Source organism: Nipponia nippon, unplaced genomic scaffold (assembly GCF_047370975.1).
Source record: "Nipponia nippon isolate SJK-2023a ecotype South Korea unplaced genomic scaffold, ASM4737097v1 scaffold_4, whole genome shotgun sequence".
NCBI lineage: Eukaryota > Metazoa > Chordata > Aves > Pelecaniformes > Threskiornithidae > Nipponia > Nipponia nippon.
In genome coordinates, this window is record NW_028262358.1 from 63,037,266 (window position 1) to 63,062,294 (window position 25,029).

The 25,029-nt window shown below is 41.6% G+C and overlaps 1 protein-coding gene across 7 annotated transcripts in view; it reads right to left on the reverse strand.

Annotated features, from left to right (window-relative positions):
• PDE7B (phosphodiesterase 7B) overlaps positions 1-25,029 on the reverse strand; it is a 179,964-nt gene that overhangs the window by 57,390 nt on the left and 97,545 nt on the right. For 2 of the 7 annotated variants that reach the window (XM_087774711.1, XM_087774709.1), the window contains exon 1: positions 10,289-10,331. The exons of the other annotated variants lie outside the window; for them this stretch is intronic. In XM_087774711.1, the coding sequence (XP_087630837.1) occupies positions 10,289-10,316 (28 nt within the window). In that variant the 5' untranslated portion in view covers positions 10,317-10,331. Of the gene's footprint in view, positions 1-10,288; positions 10,332-25,029 lie in introns of those variants that run through there. 7 annotated transcript variants of the gene reach the window in all.

Sequence of the window (25,029 nt, forward strand, 5' to 3'; positions counted from 1 at the left end):
TGTGGTTCTGGGGATTTTAACTTGATGTTGTGACTCTGGGCTTGTTTGAGAGTAGAGGATGACAGTTGCAGGCAGCTCTGTGCGATTCTTTACTGCTGCAGCTGTTCCTGCTTCTGGAAAGGAAAAAACACCTTGATTTAAACATTTAACAGGATCTTCCTTCTCCACTTTGGGAGATTTTTAAGTTACTACTTTCTTTCAGGAATCTGTATACCCACCATATTCTCTGAGAGTTCTGCTCCCAATGTTTATCCACATTCTCCAGGTCACTGACCCCACTAATCATTCTTTCTACATCACATCTAATCCCACCAAATCTCATTTCCACTGAAGTTTTTGGAAGAGATCATTTCTGAGATTAACCTATCAAGACTATCTCTGGCAGCAATGTCAATTTATTTCTCATCTTTGCTTTTGCAGGAAGCAGAACATCTTGAAGCCTGCAAACCTTCCCTGCTCTAAGTTAATGGTCTCCTCTCTGAATTTCTTTCGGGGAAGAAATGCTTTTCAAACTGTCCCCTCCTCTGGTCATCATTCCACGCAAACAGGCAGCACAGGCAGGTCAGCAGGTTGCCGACAGCCCAGGTGCAGCGCTCTGCACCATCCAGTCCAGTGGAGGTCAAGGTCCAGGCAGCCATTTGCAACCTGTTGTAGATTTTGTCCTCATCGAAAAATTCAACACCCTTCTTCTCTTCCCCCACCGTTCGTTTTTTTTTTGTTTGTTGATGCTTCCTTGTATGTTCTGGGTTCAGACAGTATCAAAAAATGCCACTTTAATATTGATCCAGCTGCATCAGGAATGGAATAGGACAGAAATCCTGTGTTTAAGTGTTAACCTCTGTTCACAGCCACTGAACAGTTAGGCTGCCAAATTCCTGACGAGACCATGGTTGTTATTAAAACCCTATCTTCTCATCTACAAGATCTTACTTGAAGTTCTGTAATTGCTAGTTTTGGGGAGACGTTTCACACCACAATTTAGCCTCATGTTCTCTGAGCCAATTAACGTCTTTTTTGGCCCTGCGAGGTGCTAGGCCTTCAGCAAAGTGCAGGTGGGTGGGTGATGGTGTTCCAAGTCTCAGCCCCTGTCACTCTCTAATTGTTCAGATTTTATTTATGTTTTGATTTTGTAGTAGTTTTCCCACAGCCTCTTGCATGCACTCATTAAACTGCTGAGGCACATGCAAAATCTTGCTATATAGGATGCATATATCTTGTTTCCCAGATATTTCTCACCTAGAGGTGTCTAAAGAGCAACTAGTCACCAGTGGGACAAAGTTTTGAGCAACAGTTTCCCTAACCAACACAACTACTGAAATCCACTACAGAAGTTTGCAGAAATAATTCACATCTTGTGAGAAAAGTTCCTTCTCCTACTCCCTCCTCTCAGCTGCATGACACCGAATCAATACTTTGTAACTGGAGCTATTCAGCTAGGCAGATATACACCAGTAATTTATAAGACTTTGAAAAATAAAACATTCTCAGGTTCCACTTGGGCATCTGGCATCTTTCAGACAACATGCTGTCCTAAGACATTACACCATGCTTTGATCTGTGAAGTCTCCCATGCATTAAGTGATTTTTAGAATGCAGTTGCTTCAGAGCATGTGATCATTTTTTTTTTTAACTCCCACAGTTAAAAATACATGCTTTAAAACCCTGAAATAGATAATATGTGCGATGTATCCGATATAGCAAGACCAGTAAAGACGAGCACACTAGGCTCATCATAGGCTAGAAGTCAAAGACAATTCAAGGTAGCAGCTGGAGAGAACAGTGCTGAACTAACATGTATTCTAAGCAGCTTGGCCAAGTCATGTCTACTCTTCTCTATATTATCAGAAAGCTCCTGCCCCTAAACTGCCTCCAGTGCTTTACTGCTGCAAATATTTGTGTGTCAGCCATGATGAAAACTGACTCATCTGAAAAAAAAAAAAAGCAAAAGCAGTCCAGTACAAAGTTGTTTCTCTGAGCTACATCAGTTTCCCAATTGTCACTTGGCATCAGCACAGCGATGAGAACCAGTGAAGTGAACATTGCCACTAGAAACATTTACATGACAATTCTGCCCAGGAGTAAAACTGAAGTATTCTATCCTTGTTTTTTTTGAAACCACAGGACAGATCGCACACATTAATTATTCTCATTAATTATTCTAACGACAAACTACTAATGCATGGCAATGATCCAGAACTTCTCTAAAGGCTATATTGGCAAAGCAACAAGTGGCAAAGTTGGCCATGAATTAAATCAGACTGGTGTAGCATTTGAGCAGCCAGGTGCCTGAACACCCCCCCAATGGGAAGAAAAGCAGAGCACAAGGAAAAATGAAATATAAATATACAGACACATTTTACAGATTTTTAAGATCTGATGTCTCTCACAGCACTGAATTGATGAGCTATTCAAAATTATTTCAGTGTAAATTTTTTATGATGGGAAACAAAGGTTTAAACACTGCAAATATTTCAGGAACATGCCCCTTTCCCAAAGTTTTCTTTTACAGTGTGATTCTGAGATGAAAGACTTTTTGACAAAAAAATTGAAGTGAGGAAAATAAACTGTCCTCTCACTCTTGTTTACACTTCTGTTCACTGGAAAAACAGATGTTTGGGGATAAACTGAAAGAAAACACATACGCCCTGAACCTGTTATGTCTTCAAGAAATACTGAAGATTTTTTATGTGACTAGTGATTAAGATCACAAAATACGTAATTTTTTCAACTAGTATTGTTAGGGGTTGCTTTCCTTTGCAAAGTCTTCTACAAATGGTCAGATGGATCCTGGCCAGTCCAAAATACAGGAAGAACACCAGCCTTTTCCAGTTAATGCAAGCAAGGCACAAATGTAATCTAGGCTCAGTTCCTTCTCATGTAGCTGTTAAATATGAAATCCATTTCACAGGTGGGAAACTGATGTTGGAAACTGAAACTGACTTCTGAGAATCCAAGGTTTTTAAACGATCAAGTCCAAACTCCTTCATACCAAACATCGCTCATCCTTTACCCAACTATTAATCAAAAGATTTAGCTTAAGCTAAGATGTTTTGGTCTCCAAGAGACTTCTGCACTGCAGGACAGAGATGGAGAACAGGGTGGCACCTCAGGTTTTCAGTACCCATCATCCCTACAACAGGCAGATAAGCGATGTGCCCAAATGACTGCAACAGACAAACAAATGAAAAACATCATGATCCCCAAATATGACTTGTTTTAAAGTAAATTAATGTTGAAATTGAAAAAGGTTCTGTATTTATACTCAGGTCACTAAATGGTCCTACAACATAGCTCGGAGTTTGCACAACACAAAATGTCACTACAACATACAGAGCAAGGTCCAGGGCTGGACTCGAGTTTTGGGATTCTCCTAATGCAGCCCAATGGAGAGGCAGGTCCTGGTTCTGGGCTTCAGTCCACAAATGGGCAGAGTAAGTGCCATGTCCTAGTGCCACTCTCCACTTGGATGCCATAAAAGGTGAGTCTAATTGCAGGCGCAATTGAAACCTTCCATCTACCAGGTCAATGCACACTGCCCTATAGTAATTTTTCACAATCTGTAAGGCAGAGGCAGGAGACAAGTGGCAAAAAACCACCCATAACTAAGGGAAGTGCTCATACAGAGAACTGAAAAATCAGATGAAAATTAATAGAATAGCTAGAAGCAAATGGCATTATGTCCTTGAAGCAAGGGAGCATTCAAATAGCATCTATTCCATCTTCATAAGCTATGGATAATTATCTCTCACTAGAGTTTTGAACCTCAAATTACTAAATTTCATTAAACCTTCTCAGACCTCAGTATAAATACCACTGTAGAAATACGATGTCTTTCCTCTACGGGAGGTATAAGTCCTGAGGAGGTCACATTGCCAAGTAGAAAAGAAGTCACTTTGAAAAAGAACTTGCATGTTCGCTGAGGCAAGACAGCGTGCAGCAGTCAGTATATACAGCATGGATCCTAAACGGCTGCAACGTACCCAGTTACCGAACAACTGCGCAAAATTAAAATGGTAACGTACATGCACACCCAAAATATGTAGCAGGCACAAAAATGCTGCAGTACAGATGGCTGCTCTAAAAGATGTAAATGCAAACAAAACACCCCACTGCTTAGAACACGATGTTCTTGAGCGTGTCACGGCTAGTGTGACATCTTTTAAAATATCTCATTTGTTAGGTACGAAAGATGATATGTAATTACTTTTTCACAGCTCTACAGTAGGTCCAACATCCTTCCTCCTTTGTGTGAAAAATCTATTACAGTCGACTCTGAGCCTCCATAATTGTTCTCCATTAGAAATGATTTACATGATATTACAGCTGTCACCGAATGTCAAGGTAATTTCCCTGTTTTCTTTCTTTGAATCCTTTTAGAAATTCTAGTTTAAAAGAGTACCTACTGTAAACATGTTCTAACAGAGGAGACTGCTAAAGAGAAAAAAAACCCTAAAGGACATGAGACAGTAATTTTGAAATATCTTGTCATTACAGAATTGACATTAATCAGTTCTAGCTATGAAGACTTTGTATTTCTTTTTGCACCCCAGGAAACACTGTGAGGAGTGAAGAATTCCGTTTTCTTATCTGACAATGGCACCAGGACAGGGTGGAACAATCTGTCACTCCATTTGGAAAGTCAGTAACGTGATGTTTTTAATTCATGGGGCTTCAGTGCTTCTCAAAAACTCCAAGTTTATTTTCATAAAAGGCACTTCTGAGGATTACATGCCAAAACCGGGTTTAAGTTCTGCAGGCCTGAAAACTGCCAGGAGTAGTACAGGCCATGCGTTGCCTCCAATTCCCAGCTGCAAGCCTGGAGAAGAAGCAGGCGCTGGAAATGTAGGCTGCCTCCCACACCAGTCCCGCTGTCGCGGGAGCGAGGCACGCTGGTCCATGACACGGTAAGCTGGCAGAGCAGCATGGAGCTAAAACATCCTGGCTCTACATGTCTGCAAGACACCAGACCCAAAAAAGATATAGGATAAGCATCCTCTCATCAAAGGAGCTGTTCTAGATTAAGTGCGATAGATTTGAACTTGGTTGGTACAAGAACCCAGGCTGCAAGTACAGCTTCTGGTGGGTGCGACTGATGCAGTTGATTATGGTGGTGTTTGCCACAGATTTGTTAAGAGTGTCTTCTCAAAGCCTAGGCACCCAAGTTATGTCCTGTATTACAAGTGTAGTCAAAGACAGCACTGCCTTCTGATCAGGAAGATTAAGATTCTGAAAGAAATACAAAAGACAGTGCTTTATAATGCCATTTAGATATGGAAACTGAACAGTTTGGAAGATCATAAAAGGTAAGAAGAATGCATTGGCTGACACAATTGGACTACTGCTTTTAAAATTGTTCCTAAATCAGATTTAGACCTTGGCTGATTTTTTTAGTATGGGTGGCTCTTTAATTTACACTTACTAAAGATTATTCAAGAACTACTTATGAAAGCATAAGTGAACTTAAGAAGGAGTCAGATCCACTGGAAATCTGCCCTGGGCAGATTTGGTTTCATTTTGAATAATCCATCTTTCTTCCAAACACAAGTCCCATTGATTATCACTATGGAGGAAACCTGCTTTCTTTTAAAAAGTAATTAAGAATAAGTTGGTTTGCGCTCACCTCTCTGTAGCCAAGTCTCCATGTCATAAAACAACTGCTACCATTTACACTACTGGGTGAACTTCTCAGGGAGATGAGTAGGCAGTTTTGAGGGCTCTGCTGGCCCAGAGGATGCCGCGCTCTGTTATTCATGAGGATCGCAGTGCGGATCAGGACAGAATCACGCAGAGGGAGCTAAAAGGGGGCAGCTGCAGCCACCACTGACCATGCTGTGACTGAACAGAGCACTTCACTCCTAAGGGCTCCACGCTGACCATAATGACCTATCAAGAGTAGCACATCCTCCTTGGGAAAAAGGTAAAGAATCTGTCAAGTAGTAATTTTTCAAATAAAATTAAAGAAACAGTTCTTGGAGGCTTCAGAGTACATAAAACATTGTTTATCCCTAACGACCACGGTGGGGAAAATACTGTGATACTATTCTGTGCTGAGGAGGGAGACCAAGAGAAAAGCAGAAGGCTAGAATTGGTTTAAAATGTAATTCATTACAGATTAAAACAAAACAACAGCCCCCCCCCCTTATAAACCTCCAACATGGTAGAGATATTTCCTTAATGCTTTAGCATGTGGAAGGAGAATACCATTTATCCAGAATCAGGAAACTACAAAATCATGGTCAACAGTTACACACATTAAGTATTTAGGAGAGACATCAAAATCATGCTTTAATTGCTAATGATTACTTCAAGAGAAGTTAAGTGATAGACAGACATAACTCAGGTGAGAGGAAATTTCCTTCTGTTCTTTCTTTTCCTTTTTTCTATTCTTACTTTTTAACATCACACCAAAGGAAGGGCAGTTGCACAAGTTCAGAGAGAAGAGCATTGGCCAAACAGCAAATCTCCAGATCCTGTGAACTTTACCAAAAATTATTTTGGCAAAAATTCTTAAAAAATACTTTGTAAGCTTTTAGGCAGAAGTGGGGCAAGCCACTTAAGGTCCATCCAGGCGAAGTAGCTGTGTAGCGTGTTGCGTCCCACTGAGTGTAGGGTACTGCTGCACCTACTTCTCCAGGACTCAGGCAGGATGATGGAGGGGGAAGGACTGTTCCCTTTCCCTGTGACTGCAATGGGAAGGGATCAGGGTAAGCAGCAAGAGCTGTATTTGCTTGCCCTCTGCCTGGTTCGTTTATGCTTTCGGAGCTGCCGGGCGCTGGCGGCAGAGCAGGCAGGCAGGCTGAGGGCCAGGCCTGCCATGCCTGTTGCGTCTGTGTGTATGAGAGCACTCCTGGCTGCTCTTACTCTGGCAACGTAAGAAATAAAGGCAGCTTTGGGAAGGGAGGGGACTTAGAAGCTAAGATGTAGGTCTCTCTTGTGCGTCTGATCCACGCCTCATACTGCCCCCAAGGTGAGAGCCCCCAGGGACCCATCCCAGCCTTCCAATAAAACCTCTGGGGAGGTCAATTTGGGGAACAGAGAAACTCCCACTCACAGCCCCTACATCCCTCTGAGCTCTCCCAGCCTGCTTCTCCACATACCCATCTGCTTCTCCCAGAGCTTCCACCCCTCTGCATGGCCTGGCAAGTCCCACCAGCCTTTCTCAGCCTCCCCTGTCCTGAATTTCTTTTACTGGCACCAAAATACTGAGCTTTGCTGCCATCAAACGTAAGGATAAAATACGCATTCCTGTGTCTTTGTTCCTGGAGTGGCCAAATCCAGTTTTGCTTTCTCCACCGAGAAACCTTGAGCTGGCTCTAGATCAGACCATCACAAACTAACCTCATCGGAGCGTAGCAGAACCTGAAGGCTGAGAGAAACTTATTTCCCTACATCAAATACTTAAATGTAAGCATTTGCATGTGAGCTACATGTCTCAGCTCCAATTACAGTCAAAGCCAAAAGTCAGTGAAGCCTAGAGAAGCATTCATTTGACCCGATTTCCACTGGCTACAGCAAGAACTTAGGTACAGCAGGAACTTGAATATATAACTTCAATAACTTGAAGCACCTTAACTTGGAGCTGAATCACTGACCCCTAGTGACCAAGAACAAAATTCTCTAGAAGGGCAACTCCAGGACAACCTGTACAGAAAGGAGATAACTATGTTAAACGCTAGGGGTGATTTAGAATAAAGTATAAAATTCTATTAGATTCACCTTATTTTTTGTGTTAGGGATGCGACAAAATATTTTCAGATGTTATCTGACATAAAACTAATTGGATTTAAAGGCTATTAGTTCAACAGTACCAAGGGAAAAAAAAGACATCTAAACAGGTTTTCAGCAGAAACCTATTTTCTGGATGTTACCCAAGAACGCTTTAGCTTTCACTATGCTTTCTCATTGTAAATTCATACTTTCCCAGTCTTAACTCAGGAAAACCGTAACATACTAAAACATTTGCTTTTCATAGCAAGCTATGTTTAAACTTGACTAATTAAACTAAACCTCTAGCAACTAACTACTAACAGTACACAACTATGCTTTGTGAAGTCAAAACTCAGAAACCAGTCATGACCACAGTAATTATATAATAATTGTGGTCAAATTCATTGAGCTACACAGTATGGTGCCCATATCTGAGTATTTACTAACTTATAGCTTACCACAGTTCATTAACTACCGTCTCATATATTCTTGAGTAGCAGTATGTGAGATGCTTTCAGGCTGTACAAACCCATTGTAAGACAGGAAAACATCCTTTGTCAGCTTGCCTAAATCTATAAATCTTTGCTGTCTGAAACAAATGAACACTAATTTAAAGGCTCCTGTTGTCTTTCCAAATTCAGTCCGACAATGTAAATGTTAAAATCACCACTCTTGTAAAGTATCTAATACTCCTACTTTACGGCACCCGCACAGCGGCTATATGCAAAAAGAGAAAATGAAGATTTTCAATAATAAGGGAGTAACAAAAGGATCTTCGAAATGGGGGGGGGGGGGGGGGGGGAAGTGCAGTTTGAGTCAATATGACAGTTCACAGCTAACTGAGGAATGCTATCATCGCCTAGATGATGTTCAGTGCATTTTCATATACAGATGAAGTTCTGCTTGCTTAATGGAATTAGTGCTAGAATGAACAGCTTTCATTGCTGGAGATACGGTTTGGCTTTAATTTCTTGCTTTTAGGTGGAGCAGGCTAATGGAAAGGCAACATTTTTGGTCTCAGCAAAAGGTCACAAAGAAAGTTAAATCACGTTTTTGCTGGATTGGAAATACTGAGGGAATAGTCCAATCTCACAGTATTTTTGCTCAGTTTCCAATACACTTTAGGTAAAGAACTTTAATGGGCTATGATAAAAATTAAACAACCTACCATCTTCAGGTCAGGAGCAAAATTACCTTAAGACATTTCTCTACAAGCACACAAATTAACATCTATGGCTATAACTATTCCACATATGTAAGGTAGACTGCTAAGGCAGACCACTTATTTTGGTCCAAATCCAGGCAAGGATCACATAAACAAGCCTTGTATGATTCACAGCCTTCATGTCCTGAAAATAATATTGAGATAAGACTTCTTTGCAGGCTTTTGTGTAAGCATGTGTTTCAACTAGTGTGGGCCAAACCCAGAAACTGCAGGGGAAATAAGGCGCTAGAAAAACCAAAAAGCAAAGAGAACTTTCTCCCAGGTCTCAGAAGACACTGTTCTCAGTGTGTGGTTTATCTGTCTTTTGGGGTCCCCCCCTTCAATTTCTAAGAAGTGGGTCTAAAATAAGAAACACTAGAGCAGAATACATTTGAACCATGGGTGCGCCTGCAACAGGAAACTGCATTTCAGTGCAAATTTTGCAAAGGCAGCTCTTGTGACAGCAAACAATTACATTCCTTGCTTTTCTAGATTTTTCTGAAACTCTGTGACAGAAATGGCACGTTTTAAAAAGTGCTGACGTACTGACATGTTATCTCCAGTTAATTACAATCACTAGCATGTCTGCTGCTTGTAATTCTGAGTCGATAAATTTCTATGGAAATAGTAAGCAAATGAACAAAAGTACTTTAACTGATGAGTATTTTTATTACAGATTTCATTCTTTATATAGTGTATCAGGATGAGAGAAAATAAGTCAGAGCTGTAAGGAAGGAAAGCTTAAGTCATTACGTGACTATTTTCTGTGATCCTCACCTTTGCACTCACAAGAACTCTATGGAGAGGATGATGATACTCTCATTACTGCTGCAAAGAGAGACAGGTGCCTGCTGAGCTCTTCTGGAGAGACTTTTTTACTCTTCCTGCTCTTGTTTTCAATCTAAAGCAAATTCTATGCTTAGTAGATACCTATGACCACTCATCATTATTTTCTGAACATTGTGGCTCATTTGTGGACAAAACCTCGCATTAAAAGAAGGAATTTTTTCTTTCATCAGGCTGTTTTTCTGCTGCTGGCCTCCTGTATTTCCTTCGTTCACCTGCCTGTCTTTTCATGATACATGTATAAAGTTAAAAATATACAGCACTGGACACTTTTTCTTTTTGCAGCCTATTTAGCGCTGCCAGCCACTGTTGCGCACAAACTCTGCACCCCAGCGTTAGCAGCACGGTGGAGCCCATGGGGTATCGCATGAGAAGGCAGGGGGCTTCTCCCAGTTGTGCAAACGTGTGTTTACTGTGCAGGTGACAAAGTTTTCAACAGCTCAGGGATGATTAAAATCTCCAAGACCCTGGAATATATCTCTGCTTAAGCAGAAGGAAAAAGGTGGGTAAATAAAGCACATTCACGCTTACCATTTAGCAACAGCTTTTCTCTCTTCATGATTTCAGTTTTTGTAATCTTCCTGTCAAAAGTTGTTTATTTCATTACACAGGCACTGCTAATCTGCCCTTGCCGCCTCCTCCTGTGCTTCAAAGATAACAAAAGGTAATTTTCTTTCCTTATTTTTGTGTAATTCATTAACGTGAAGGACATGTACCTTTCATTTAAAGCCTTCTTTATACAAGCCTGAAATATCATGTCTTAGATATAAGCATTAGATATTTAGTAGATATAAACAAAAGTACTGTCAAACCTGACACTCGAAACAAAAAATTCTCCTTTCCCCAACACCTCTCTGGTCTCCAAGCTACAGTATTATTTGCTGTACTGAGCTTCTGACCATGAGAGACTGTTCTTGTTGGTAAATACGGTGTAAGTTTCCAACTCGATTAGCATCCAGCACATCTGCTTGCCTAAAAGCTTTCCTTTTGCTGTATTTCATTAAACACAGAGTCCTGCAGTGAGGTGAAGCCGATTTGGAAATAGCATGTTCATGCTTTCAGGCTGGGTACGTCACCCAGAGCATGATGAGACGTTACAACTGCACTTTCAGAATTTCAGGACAGAAACAAGAGTTAATTGGATAGGACTGGCTCTCTGGTGCAGTCAGACACTCTCTGAAATTGGCTTTCTCCAGCTTTTCCTTCGTAAGAGTTGCTACACACATCCAGTCATGGTAAATTGCTGGACACTTAGGAAACAATCAAAATCCAACGGTTAGAAAGGACAGAAGCAGGGAATGCAGCCTAATGCTTTTCTGTGCCAGCCCCGGTTCGATCCCGCTCTCCCCTAAAAACACCTTCAGGCCCAAACCCAGTACAGCCCCAGATCTGCAGGACGGACAGGCCTGAAATGCATATGAACTCACCAGTCAAAGAGCAGAATAAGTCTGAATTTTGACCAAGCGAGTGTATTTAATTTAAAAAAAATATAATAAAATAGGGTCTTATAACTAAGGATTTGGACCCTGAGCTATTAAATTTAGTAACTTTTGCATCTGCACATCTGTGCACAAGTATCACTCACTGCTGCTCCCAACAACTTACTGTTGTGTTCAGTGTCAAAATACATAACCTTGAAAAGCCTTACCAAGCCTGCATTTCAAAGGCATTTCATAATTGTTTACGTCTTGGCCTGAACAGTAGTACTGTATGTACGAGGCCCCCTTGAACTTGTGTAACTCAAAACTGCTTAGAAACTTTTCCTCAAATGATTCTAATTTCTTCAGGAAAAAAAGGCAAACAATAATTATAACATATTCAAACAAAGGATTTTTGTTAGGGCTTTTTGTTAAAAATAAAAAATTCCTTTTTCTTTTACCCCAGAAAAGCAGTTTTCATTCCTACTTATTTCAAAGGAATGCCTGCAATTTTGCGGTATTATGCAAACCCCAATTAGCAGTCCACAAGGTGTTTTGAAAAACAGTGCCTAATGTGTAACAGACACATTTAGTGGCCAACTTCCAACAGCCTGAAAAAACGCCTTTTTTGAAAGAAAGTTTGGGAATTAAGTCACTTCAATTTTACTGGGAAATGCTGATAGAAATAATTCTTCCAACAGTTAATAAAACTTTTTTTTCTTTTTTTTTTACTAGTTGTTGGTTTATGTTCTCCTACAGGAACAGAGCAGGATATTTGTGGCAGTTGAGCAATTTGGTTTCCTTCAGTCTTTCCTTAAAATCCAGTTCTACAACTACTTACTGCTGAGCAAGTGGTTAGTCTTACAAATCATAGTCGTTACTTGAGAACAGTTCCAAACACATCCATTGATTGCATTTGTTTATTTAGATTTTCTTTTCAGTTTTCTGGAACCTAATAACTGTGGGGCTTTTTTTCACCTGTACAGTGCCTAGCATAATAGGGCACAGCTACCTAGGTTGCACAATAGGGCAACGTCCAAGACTGGGTTTTACAACAGTATGAACAGTAAAGGATGGGGAGCACTGTTTATTTTGGGAGTTATCCTGAGCTATCAAGACTATCCCTGAGCAGAACGCCCTGCCTGACACAGCTTACCCGCACTTCAGAAACAAGACCCCACAGATTTAAAATACCCACAGCAGCACTGACGCACACTCCGCTCATTCGCAGTGCTGACGTTTTCTTCCTCCCTTCCTCACCAGAACTGTGGAAATGTTATATGAACACGAAAGTCAGAAGGAACCTAAAGGACATTATACATATATGCATTTCAAATGCTCGTGACTATTTTATGCCATGTATTTTATATTCCTTAATTTCTCTTCCCTGCAGAGGAAAAAACCCTCATCCTGTTGTTAGTAGTTGTTAGTAATTCTCTACAAGTGATCACACCCTAGCCAACTCCAATAAGCACGTTTTATTGCTCAATTAGTTCTTTATTTCTATCATGCCTAGGAACAGAAGCTAGATCTTCAAAAGTTTAAACCCCTTTTTTTTTGGCTCAAGTTCCACACATGCTGTTTCTAAAACTCCCGTCGTTTCTCACTGACACATAGAAGTTCCTGGTCTCTCCTTTTTCCAGTTTCTAATCATGCCTCAGCTCCTCATGAAACTCCAAGAGGCCCTGGCAGGCTCAGCTCCTCTCGCCCATTCATGTGCTAGCACGAACTGGAGCAGAGTGGGCCTTACTGGAAAGAAGGGAGAAAGCTTTAGTAAAGTCACACTTGAAAGATTTTGATTATCATCAGGATAAACATGAAAGGAAGAAGTATCTTAAACTGTGATCACTTTTTCTGAACTCATAGAATAACATGCATCATAAATTACAGACCAGCAGTCTAGAGACATTTTAAATAAGTGTTTGATGAGTTAAATTAGACATACTTATGAACTTGTGGGGATGAGCACCATTTAATTCCTTCAATAGCACGTCAAAACTGATTTTTGTGTTGTTTTACCTGAGAAGTCAGCTTTGCTGGCCAACTGCCATTTTACCCTTCCTTGTTTTCAAATTTGCAAAAGGAAAATATATATTTTAAAAAACGAAAGCTATAAAGCAGTAAATTAACTGTTTCTGAGGAAGGATCAGAGCTTCAGCTGAGTGATTCTTACAATGTTGTCTTCACTTTATGATTTACTGGGCCTCAAGCAGCCAAAATGGGGTCAGATGGTGAAAAACTTTCCCTTCTGGTTCACTTGCCAGTCTGGGAAATTGGGAAGGGTTAAGTCAGTTGCAGAATACGGGGCCCAATCTGTTCTGTTACAACAACCATACTGGTAGCTGGTCTTGCTAATAGGCCATTGCTTTCAACAACGCAAAGCCTTCCAAGCAGTCACCAGCCTTCAAGTATAAAGAAGATTAAGTGATGGTACTCGAAGCGTATATTGGTTTATGAAGTAACTGCCATGCTGCTGAAGGTACCCTCCCTCTAGCTCTGTTATGTTAGAGGAGCATGCAAACACCCCTAGCCTCCCTCAATGCAAAATAAGCTATTTAACCTGACTAATGAACTTGTGGGGCAGTAACTTGAACCTACCACCGTGGTTTCCAAAGTTATCATTCATCTGTACCCACATTCTGCAGGCTGGTTTTAGAGGTGAACTGTATAGGATACTATGAGACAAACTGTTTTCACCTCACTAGTAGGCATAATAATCTCTGTACTGGACATCAGCACTGATGGCAAAGTAAATTCAGAATGAGAAGAGGGTTTGGCCCTCATCTTACCTGTTAACTAACATGAAGGTTCTCTATGTCCGTCCAGTTTCAAAGCTGGAAACTCAAAGACAAGATTATAAGCTTTTTCTTGCTGAATTACAGCAGTAAGAAAAGCTGCCACTCTCAGCCTAAATAAAGTGCATTTAGGGCTTGGGCTCTATTTCAAGTTCTTATTAGCTCCTGGAAAGGTGCCACAGCAGCTCAAAATCTCTCCTTCCTGAAGTTGCTCAAACTCTGCTGTACAAAGAGGTCTGCATCTGTATGGAAAGAAGACCGCTCCTTTTAATTCCACATTTGTGGCCCTGCTTAGCTCTGTACAACTATATTCGCAATGTGCTGAGCAGCCTGAACCAGAGACGCAGGTCTGCTTTCAATCTCCGCGTCTTCCTGCAGCCCAGGAAACACAACCCCCTGCCACACAGCAAGAAGGCACCACCAGACCACCGCTGATCCCATGCACAGCTAGCTCACCTGTGACACGTCAACACCGTTAGCCCTGAGCAGCTTCGGAGCGCCTCATGCATAATTCATGCTTCCTTAAAGTGGTTTCTGTGTGTATTTTGACGGCTGACACTCCAAGCTCATTTCTGATCTGTTGCACACTGGAATCTAAGAGCTCTAAATGCCAGCTGACTTCCCCCAGAAGGCATTAAGTTACACACAGAGTCTTTGTTCTCCACCCACCCCCCCAAAAAAAAAAAAAAAAAAAAACTAGCACCTTTCCTGTAAACCAGTTCGTGCCTTCAGTAGCTAAAAAGGAAATAGAAGAAAGTCAGTTCCCTCCCCCACCCTGCATCTTATAACAGACTCGTACAGAAAACCCATGGCAGTGGTCACCCATCCTCCTCCCACCTCTCCTAGGTATCTTTTCAAGCAGTGGAGACCGCTCTTTGGAAGTCATCTCTTGTGGTAACAGTTTGCAGGTTGCGTTTTCAGAGCCTGTCACTGGTGATTTAGGATAATCACAATCTGTGGCTCCACCAGCTTGACTCCTTGCCTCTCTCAGCTGGTCATGCTTTCAGGTGTGGCTTTCCACTCAAAGCAAGTGGGAAGATACACCCCTCCAGGCGCGAGAACAGGAGCTGGCAGGCAGCTCCTAGGCAACTTTTTTTTTTTTTCCCCATAATTTCCCCCAAGTTTCTTAATTTGTGGAAACATCCTGTAAACAGAGACAGCAAAATTAAATATTTGGCCAGCTCTTCCCTGGTTCCATTGTAACTTCTATGTTTGCAGATTTTACATTTGATAACAGAGGGAGAGAAGTAACAAAGAAAACAGTTTTAATTCTTCTGCCTCCCTTTCCTCTCCAAAAACCAAGTACTCCTGTCCCCAAAGGACAGAATGCCACCTCATTTGTGCATTGCTGCCTCCTGTTCACTGGCCACCTTCCATCAGCCCCTGTTTCTATAACAAGTTTGTCCACAGACATCTATTCACCTATATCAAGCCTTAAAGAAAGCATTTTCTTATTTCATCCTCAAGGATGACAGCCTGCAGTGGAGGTGATATACACCCTTGCTTTCAAAGAAGTTTTTGATTTATATAGCACTCAAGTAGAATGGGTTACTTAATTTGTGATGTCCTATAGCACTACATAAGTAATGTCTAAGAAGCCATTCTTTCTTCATTTTAGTGCAGCTTATCTTTGCTTTCTCCTTATCCGGTCCAGTTAAATTGCTGGTTTCCCCCTTTAAAAGATTTTAAAACAGTCATCCAACTGTTCTGATTTCCCATGGATTAGTTGCACTCCCCCCCCAAACCATCTGTCTGGCATTCATATTTTTACATGCTTTTCTTTTTACTATCATGCTGCTTCGTATTATTTGATCTCTGCTCCTTCCACTTCTGCCTCTGTGTGTGGCTCAGACGGTCCTGTGTTATTTTATCAGCCTCCAACTGCAAGAGCAACGTGGGACAGATAGAAAGTTTTCCAGTTGTATTTCCTACTTGTGCTCGCTCACAAGAGGCTGAGGCCCTTCACTTGATAAAAAGATGTTTCTGGGAACAGGAACAGAGCTTTTGAGCAACAGCATTAAAGCCAAACAAGCTTCTACTGGCAGCACCTTACCAGTTCACCTGGGAAAGCTGCTGACTCCTACAAGCCATATGGTTTTGGTGGTTGCAATGTTCAAGATCCAGAATATAATGAGGTTTTCATAGAAAATTAAGTTTCGGTACCTACACTCTCCTTCTGGACAAAGCTGGAAGAGAAGCTTCCCCAGGGCAAAGAATATATCCTCCTGGCTGAGACACCTAATTTAAATAGTTGCTGCTTGGTAGCATGCGTGCTTTTGCATGGCGACAGTTGTCCCAGTAGCTTTATCTACCCCAACTAAAAGAAGGTGTGGGGTGATATCCAGGGCAAAATAGGAGTTCTGTTGACTTGAGCTGGGGACTAGATATTTATGAGGCATTTCACAAGCCATTCATACAGCGACAGTGAAAGCTGTATTTGTAGGGGAGATTGGAGTCACTGCAGACTCCAACAGGACACAGTCTTCTCTACCACGTGCTGTCCTTTGGTAAAGGAAAGGAGCAGTAAATAAAATTCTGCCTGTAACAAGGAGGAAGGACGGTGGGGAATAGGGGATGTCAATCTTCTCTTGAAAGAAGCATTAGTGAAAATCTGAGGTGCAGAGAGGTGGAGGCTGCAGGATGAGAACATGTAAAAGGCTATCTAAAATAGAGAAGAGGCAAATAAGACTGGAGGTGTGGGAGTCAGTTAAGTTGAAGACAGAGATGGCCAATAGCATCCTCGCCAGTATCAGAAACAGTGTGGCCAGCAGGACCAGGGAGGTGATCGTCCCCCTGTACTCGGCACTGGTGAGGCCACACCTTGAATATTGTGTTCAGTTTTGGGCCCCTCACTACAAGAAGGACATCGAGGTGCTGGAGCGTGTCCAAAGAAGGGCAACAAAGCTGGTGAAGGGTCTGGAGCACAAGTCTTATGAGGAGCGGCTGAGGGAACTGGGGTTGTTTAGCCTGGAGAAGAGGAGGCTGAGGGGAGACCTTATCACTCTCTACAACTGCCTGAACGGAGGTTGTAGCGAGGTGGGGGTTGGTCTCTTCTCCCAAGCAACAAGCGATAGGACAAGAAGAAATGGCCTCAAGTTGTGCCAGGGGAGGTTTAGATTGGACATTAGGAAGAATTTCTTCACTGAAAGGGTAGTCAGGCACTGGAACAGGCTGCCCAGGGAAGTGGTTGAGTCCCCATCCCTGGAGGTATTTAAAAGAAGGGTAGATGTGGTGCTTAGGGACATGGTTTAGTGGTGGACTTGGCAGTACTAGGTTAACAGTTGGACTTGATGACCTTGAAGGTCTTTTCCCACCTAAATGATTTTATGATTCTATGATTCTATTGCAACAGAAGAGAATTCATTTCTAGTGAGGCAGTCAGCCTGGTCATAGTAATTTGGAAAGATGCTCAAAGGCATGACGGCTGAGGAGTATGCCAGGATAGACTTTGCAGTAGAAAAGAAGAACAAATGACTGTTAAGAGAAAAGTAGGACTTGACAGTGATCGTGAAAAAGAAATCCTGTATCAATCTAGTGCTCTGCCTTTCAAACATGGAGGAGAACTGGAACAGGAGACTGATCTTCTCACTGTCTTACATTTTCTCACCCTCATCTCTTCATCTGATCTAGAATTAGCATTTAAATGGAAGTCACTAAGTCAAATGGGACAACAGGCGGGGAAAAAAAGTTCAGCAGATGACCAGAAAAACACAGATTCTCAATTATGATCTAAGCTTCAGTAGCTCTGCCTCCACTTTGTAGTGTTGCTCTTAACTCACGCTGTTAACAAGGCCACATGCAAACCATTTTTCTGTCTGTATGACAAGACAGCTAAGTATAGAGTGCTTTCCCCTTCTTGTCATTTGATCCTATTCAAAACATATAATCTCCCAGGTCTCCAGTCTGTGCAAAGCCAGACATCAGCACATTTTTGACTACAGGGCACCTACAAAAAGATTAGTGACAATCTTGTGAGGCTTGTGTTGCAGATGCTGTCAAGGGGCCAACATTTAAATAAGGTACCTTGCATTTTCATTATGAGAATTCCAGCCCATTATTAGCAAAGTTAGTTTAACTTTTAGTCTGCTTTGCCAGCTCCTAAGTACATATTTAATGATGTGCATTGCTGGTAATGGGGGAAGGGAAGATCTATTCTGTTGCTATTCCACTGGGAAATTAAATGAGCTTGCAGAGTCTGCCTAGTTAGAGGTTATAGCTTTACTCAGAATTCCATCTCTTTAATGTAATTATGATTTAATAGCTACGCACCTTCAGTAGATGATCACGTTTTACAGATCCCATCTTACAACTCAGAAAACCAAAACACTGGATTCTGTAGGTAACTGGAGCATTTATTTGACATTAATCAGGTAGCTTCTTAGACACTTAAAGTCAGACTTGTATCTTATTGAACCAGAACTTCAGACCTAATTATTAGTGAAGATCTGAGCATCCCGGTCCTACCAAGGACCTGTGAAATCTTGTCAAAGATCATACATTTCTCATGAGTACGCCAAGTGGGTAAGCCATGCAGATGACCCAATGAACACAGCCCATTCTAGTGAAGACAGGAAAATCCCTTCCTCCTGATTCTCTTATTTTCTCTCCAGGCAAAATAGGGTCTTAAAGCACACTTCTGTCTTAAGCTGCTTAATACCATTTGCTGAACTTCACCTTGCATGCAGTATGTTATCTGCGCTAGCCAGTTAAGTCCTACTATCCCTTTCACTTCTACCATGGGTAAGTTAGCTAGCATTGAGGAAGGAACAGAAGATATCATACCGAAACCTTCTGATTACTCATGAAGCTGAGCTAGTGTAGTCCTGTAACAGCTCCTCTGCCCTCATGCCTGCAGCATGCCTTCAACATGAGCCCCCACAGCGCCATAACTTGAGTTGCTACCCTTGCTATTTTCTCTCACTTTGGCTGAGATGCATGAAGCTAGAAAAAGCTGATAATTCACAACTCACTAAATACATCAAGCCCAGCTTATCTGTGTCACCATGCCCTTGATCCACAGCTGCAATTATCGTTTCCAATAAGAGAGCTGGACTACTTGACAGAAAAAATGGGGGGGAAAAGCTGTGCCAGTGCGGATACACAGCTGTGATCATTGCCTTATTCATGACTTACAAGGAGGGAACTCAGGATGAAACTTAAGTGAGACATGCTAGTGCACTGAACAGCACTAAAAAATTTTTCTTTTCTCCTTCCAACCCCTATCCTTTGCCAGTCTCCTGTAAGTGCCCACTGTTCCTCGCTGCTCTGCTTTCTTCAGAGCTTTCAGCTTGCTGCCTCTTAGCAGGATGTTCAAACTCACCTCCCTTGGAAGCGTATGCTGACACTGTCTCACCTCGAAGCCTTGCTCCTCTGCCATTTTAAGGCTGTAGTTCTCAGCTGTGCAGTAAATTCTTCTCTGCTTAGTCTCTTTTCCAGTGGTCATGGAAAGCAACACACCTCTTTTACACACACTGAACTGGAGTTCAAGAAAGGCCCTGAGCTATTGCCAGTACTAATTTATTCAGTTAGCTTTAGTTCCCAAATGAGAGCATGAAATGTATGCTCACTAGTGCTGCCAGGAAGACGAGAAAGCAAGTCTAATAGCTGTGCGGCATGTATAAAGTTCAGAATCTCTCACACGTGGTTTTCTGCTTCTCGCTGTTAATGTGCTTGAACATCATCTGAATCACTAAAGTAATCTGCAAGCAAGGTGTACAGAATTCTTCCATCCCCGTCCCCTTCTTTTTATGAGACAGACCTGCATGCACAACCCAAGCTGGATCAAATCACTCTTTTCGGTAGTTCACAGGAGCCCAGTCTCTCTCACCCCTTTATTCTCCCAGTTCCATTTGGAATTAAAAATGCAATTGCCAATTACTGTGAAGGCAGCTGTTCCTGCAGTATATCCACTCAGGCTGGAAGCAGGAAGCAAGAAATCTTCCATGAAAGCCTGTAATTACAAGATTTCCAGCTTAAGTTTTGCACACATGAACTATTTGGAAGATGTTTGGCTAAGCAAAGTTTGGAAGGCACAGCTATTTGAATAAGCACCTGGGTGCTTCACTGAACCAGGTCTCCTGATAAACAAGATACACGCATAGATAACCCCCCAAGGACTAACTGCTGCTAACCTTAACTAACAGAAAGCTTGTTCACAGAAGCACTTCTTATTAGCAAGGAAGAACTTAGCCAACAGCTATTAAAAACAGACTAGTGGACTGTGTACTTAGGTGTTTTCTGCACCTGTCAAAGTTTTGATGGCTTAAGAAACGTTCTGTGCTTGCATTTTCCAATTTTTCTGTATGATTTTTAATTGAATATTCACCTGGCACATCTGTGCAGCATGCTTGTTTTTGACTATTTTGGAACATAGCTCCACCAAGCTTAAAACTAATTCCTTCTACTTAGATGAACCTACTTTACAATTTAACTTTCAAGAGAAGTGTTCAAACACTACTGTGGAGTACTTAGTTTAGAGTTATTCAGGCTGATCTGTAATTCCAGCAGCTGAAAACAAAACATTTGATCTCAAGGTAGTGCTTAAGCAACGGAGAATGAAGCAATGCCTGCCACAGCACAGTGCGTTCTGAAAACCCTCCAGGATACCGCTTCATTTCTAACTGCACCTGCACAGAGCATCTGTTGAGTAGGCCTTAGAGTTAATACTCTGCCCTTATCTTAGGTCAGGGATAGCAGGAGAACACTAAGATAACAATATCTGAAGGGCATCACCTCCACACAAGCCGGAGCTGGCTAGAGGAAAGGATTTCATACTCTCCCAAGGGAAGCGCTTCCCATTCAGAAGGGATCAGAGCTGGGGAAGTTTACAGCAGTTTCTCCAAATGGTATCCTGTGTATAACGAGATGCTTAAGAGCACACCTGCCACAGAGTTTCACCCAGAAGTACCACTGAACATCCCCATTTAGAACAAAGCCCACTCATGCCCATGGAAAGAGTCTCCCTGGCTTCAGTGCAATTTGAACCAGGTCCTCGTCTCTCCAGACTGGGGAGTGCTCCCCCAGGGCAGCACTCACGAGGATTGCCAGCAACCTCTGCTAACTGATTTAAAAAATTCCATTTTCTGAGAGAACTTTGGAGGATACCTGAATTTCAGGATATTCTGTTCAAAAAGCAATGGAAGGGTTTGGCCCCTTTATTGCTACTGTAATACGGGGCAGATCTGACAGCAACACTCTCGATGATGAGCCTGCTAAACCCTTGTTATGTTTGACCTTCCTCTTCGTACACACCTTAGACCACATTACGTTCAGCTGTGCAGCATCAGGAACTTTCACAGGATGATGCCTCTCCCTAGCAGGTGACAGGTTAAGACAAGGAACTTCTATGATCTTGCAGTGATTTGAGGAGGGGTGAGGGAAAACCATAGTTGGCTGTCCACAGAAGAGACGAAAGAATGCTTTATCCAGGAGGTTAATAGGAAGCATTTATTCCTTCTCTCATACAGTTTGTTTGTAGCCATAACAGTGACAGAAGCAATTTTATGTCGCAAGCTGAGGAAAAAATGAAGAGCTGAGACATTTTTGTCTTGTGTTTGCAAATCTACACCAAGAACGAGTCAAGTACTTAAAAGTTACTGTAATTTATCCCATAATTAAGCAGGCTAAACTGCTCTTTTTGAACAAGGTTAGAATGACTTACAAAAAGTTTTTAACAGATGTCAAAGCATGTTTCAAGCTGGAAGTCTCAAGAGGGTTTCTTTTAAGTCTTTGCACATTTTAGTCCAGACCAAGGGAAGACAGGAGGACTAGCATGTTTTACAGCATCACGGCCAGAACCAGCACGGCCATAATTGCTGTGAAGAAACAGCCTGAGGTCAACTGAGTTTTTTCAGTCAACCTAAAGAAGCTGACACGGGGAGTTCCTGCAGTACGACTCTGATTCACACAAGTTTGCCCATTCGTAAAGATGCCCCTTGGAAATGTGACAGCAGCTAAGCAGCATGTGAGCAATCCTAAGCAACACGGTTTAGCTTATTCTGAATGCAGAGCTCTGGGGAGGGGGTCAGAATAGATCATAGTGGAGAAAACGGTGACATGGGCACCCTTTTCCTTGTGTTACCTGGAAAGCCAAAATCACACTTCATAAAGCAGGACTCCACAAAGCTGTCTGGGATGCATGTCTCCAAGCAAACAGTTTTAAGAAGTACGATAGACCACAAGCTGTAAGTTTGTTATGATGGAGCGCTGAAATAGCAAACACCTTGCGTACAATGCTCTACTCCTACTTTAGAAGCATTGGACTTTAGATGCAGTATCAAGCCTCCCACAGTGCACTTTAAACGTTTCTCTCACAACATTTAAGCAATAGAGAAAATTATCACCGCTAGGCAGGCATGGCCAATACCACTACTGCTTTCTATTGGTGGCTGTTTATCAGTTTAATTCTTCACAGAGTATAAAGCACTTAAGAGTCAATTTACCAAAGATAAAACTATCAGCTTTAACCTTAATGAAACAAACAAGCATACAAAAAAACCCCCATCAAAAGCCTGTTTGTATTACAGTGCAGTAGCTTTTCCTTTAGAAACACTATTTTTATACATAAAGCCACATCTTTGGCTCCTGATATTTAGAAGAGCTTCACTGAAAGCAACAGATCTCGCCACCATTTTATAACAACTCACCAGAATTTGCTCCATTTGTGCTTATAGTTTTTAGCAGACTGTTGATTTGTCTGTGAGTCGACATATCAATAAAACCTCAGTCACTTTTCTAGCACACCAGCAGCCTTACCTTCTGCATGCTGGCTGACCCCCAACCTGGGCAATTACATTTTATCTGCTAACTTTATCCTGAAGTCTTAACTCCATATTGTAATCTTTTTCTTTCTGTTGTGTCTGTGCATAGTTGAACAGCTGCTGGAAGAGCTTCTCCAAGTATTTCTGCAAACAAATTTTGTTTTCCAACATTCACAATAAAGCAAACAAAAAATGTGCCAGCAAGGCTGAACTGAAAGACCATTCAGAAATTGTTGAGATTTTCAGATAGTTTATTCTCTAATGTTCATCCCTGGTCTACCTCTTATTTCCAAATATCCCAAAACCCTAACAAATCCACAATGGAAAATTAACATAAGAATGATGTAGAAGAGAGTGGTTAAACACTTAAAGGTAGAGTTTGAAAATTTTCACCCCCAAAATAAACAGAGAGTTTGTTTGACAAACACATCAGTCCATTTTGACACATTCAAAGACTTTTAGTATCAGTTCAACTTCTCATTCTACACTACATTTTTCAAATACTTCTAAAGAGTTAGGTGCTAAAAAAGGACCAGAATTCTAACAGTGACCATGATTTAATGTCTCAAAATGATTTTTTTGCTCTTTGAGGCCAATTCTCTAATTAGTAAAGTATTTCAGAAAAAAATAACTCCAAATCACATGTATTACTAACTTGTGTTCAGCCAGTAAGCTGGAGAGTTATGTTCGAACAGCACTACCTACAGATGTGGTCTGAATTTCTAAGCCTTTTATCACTTGGTCTACATAGACACACTATAGAAGTGGTACTGCATACAATCTAATTTCACTGTTCTTAATGAGACCATCACACACAGTCCCACTGGTTTAACCAGCTCTTCACAAGAATACAGAAGAGCGTATTTCCTATTCTCAGGGGCTGGACTTTCGACACACCAGTCAGAGAGCAATCAAGGTTGCCACATCTGGTCAGATGCTAAAGACAATGCCATTTGATACTTCCTGTGTTTTATTATTGCTGGGATCTACAGCTGTGGCACCTACATGTTCAACATCAACTACACAAAATGACCAGCTTTCTAAGCTGTTAGTCAAACCCCCGTTTGGTTCTCAGTAACTCACAGATTCAGAGTTTAAGCATTTTATGATTATTAATTATTGCAGTGGGACTACAAAAGCATGCATGAGTTTCAAGACGTCACAACTTAATATGATTCAGCAAGTACACACCAGAACAGGTTGCCCAGAGAAGTTGTGGATGCCCCATCACTGGAAGTGTTCAAGGTCAGGCTGGATGGGGCTTTGATCAACCTCATCTAGTGAAAGGATTTCCTGCCTGCGGCAGGGTGGTTGGACTAGATGATCTTTAAAGGTCCCTTCTGACCCAAATCATTCTGTGATTCTGTAAGTAATGATGGGAAGGGGAAGGATGAAATTTATTTTAACATGCTCAGCAAAGCTACTGCACAGCATGATAAAAGCTGTTCATCGCGACAGAAAATGAAGTAGAAGGCATGTTTCCTTGGATATCATGGAAGAACTGTGGTTTTGGGAGGTCTTGTGAATAACTTTAGGGAACACCTTCAAGCAACCACTGAAGAAGCACACAGATGATTTAACGCTGACCTCTCTAACAGGTATACCAGAAGATTGCTCGGCACGCAGCTGTAAGGTTCAAAAGAGCAAGGTCAGTTTGGATGACGGCAAGAAGTCTGAATAAATTGCTGAGTTGGAAAGGAGGCAGTTGGTTGAAGGGAGAAGTAAATGGACATACCAATAACTGGGGGAAATTTTCCCAGCAGCAAACTGTGATAGGAGTGATGTGTGGTACTGCTTGTTTTCCCTCCTCATGGCAAAGGGACTCATCAGTTAACAATGAGCGTGATGCATGCATGAATCAGAACCTACACTTCTGAGAAAACATCTACAGATAGAAAGAGATAGGTGGAAAAAAACATTCAGAGTTATTTCAAAAAACCCACAGAGATCAGTGTCTCAAAGGACCTTAATAATTCTAAGTACTACTGCACCTTCTCTGAAAGTCTTGCGTGTCTGCAAGACTCAAACAGTACAGAAAGTGTCACTGGAGTTATCTGGGATGATCACTGTAAACTTAAGAGGTTGCTAATGCTCACAAGGGAGACTCTTGGAGGCAGACCTACACCCGTTCCCCCATCAGGTTTGTTTAATCTGCAAAGCTGCTGCTGAACTCCAGGAGAGAAAGTTAGGGTCATAAACAGAACAGAGTTCCCTCCTAGAGATCAACATGGTTTCAGTTAAGAATTATTTGAATAATTCAATTGTAATAATATCAACACATGCTGTTATTTTATTCAAGT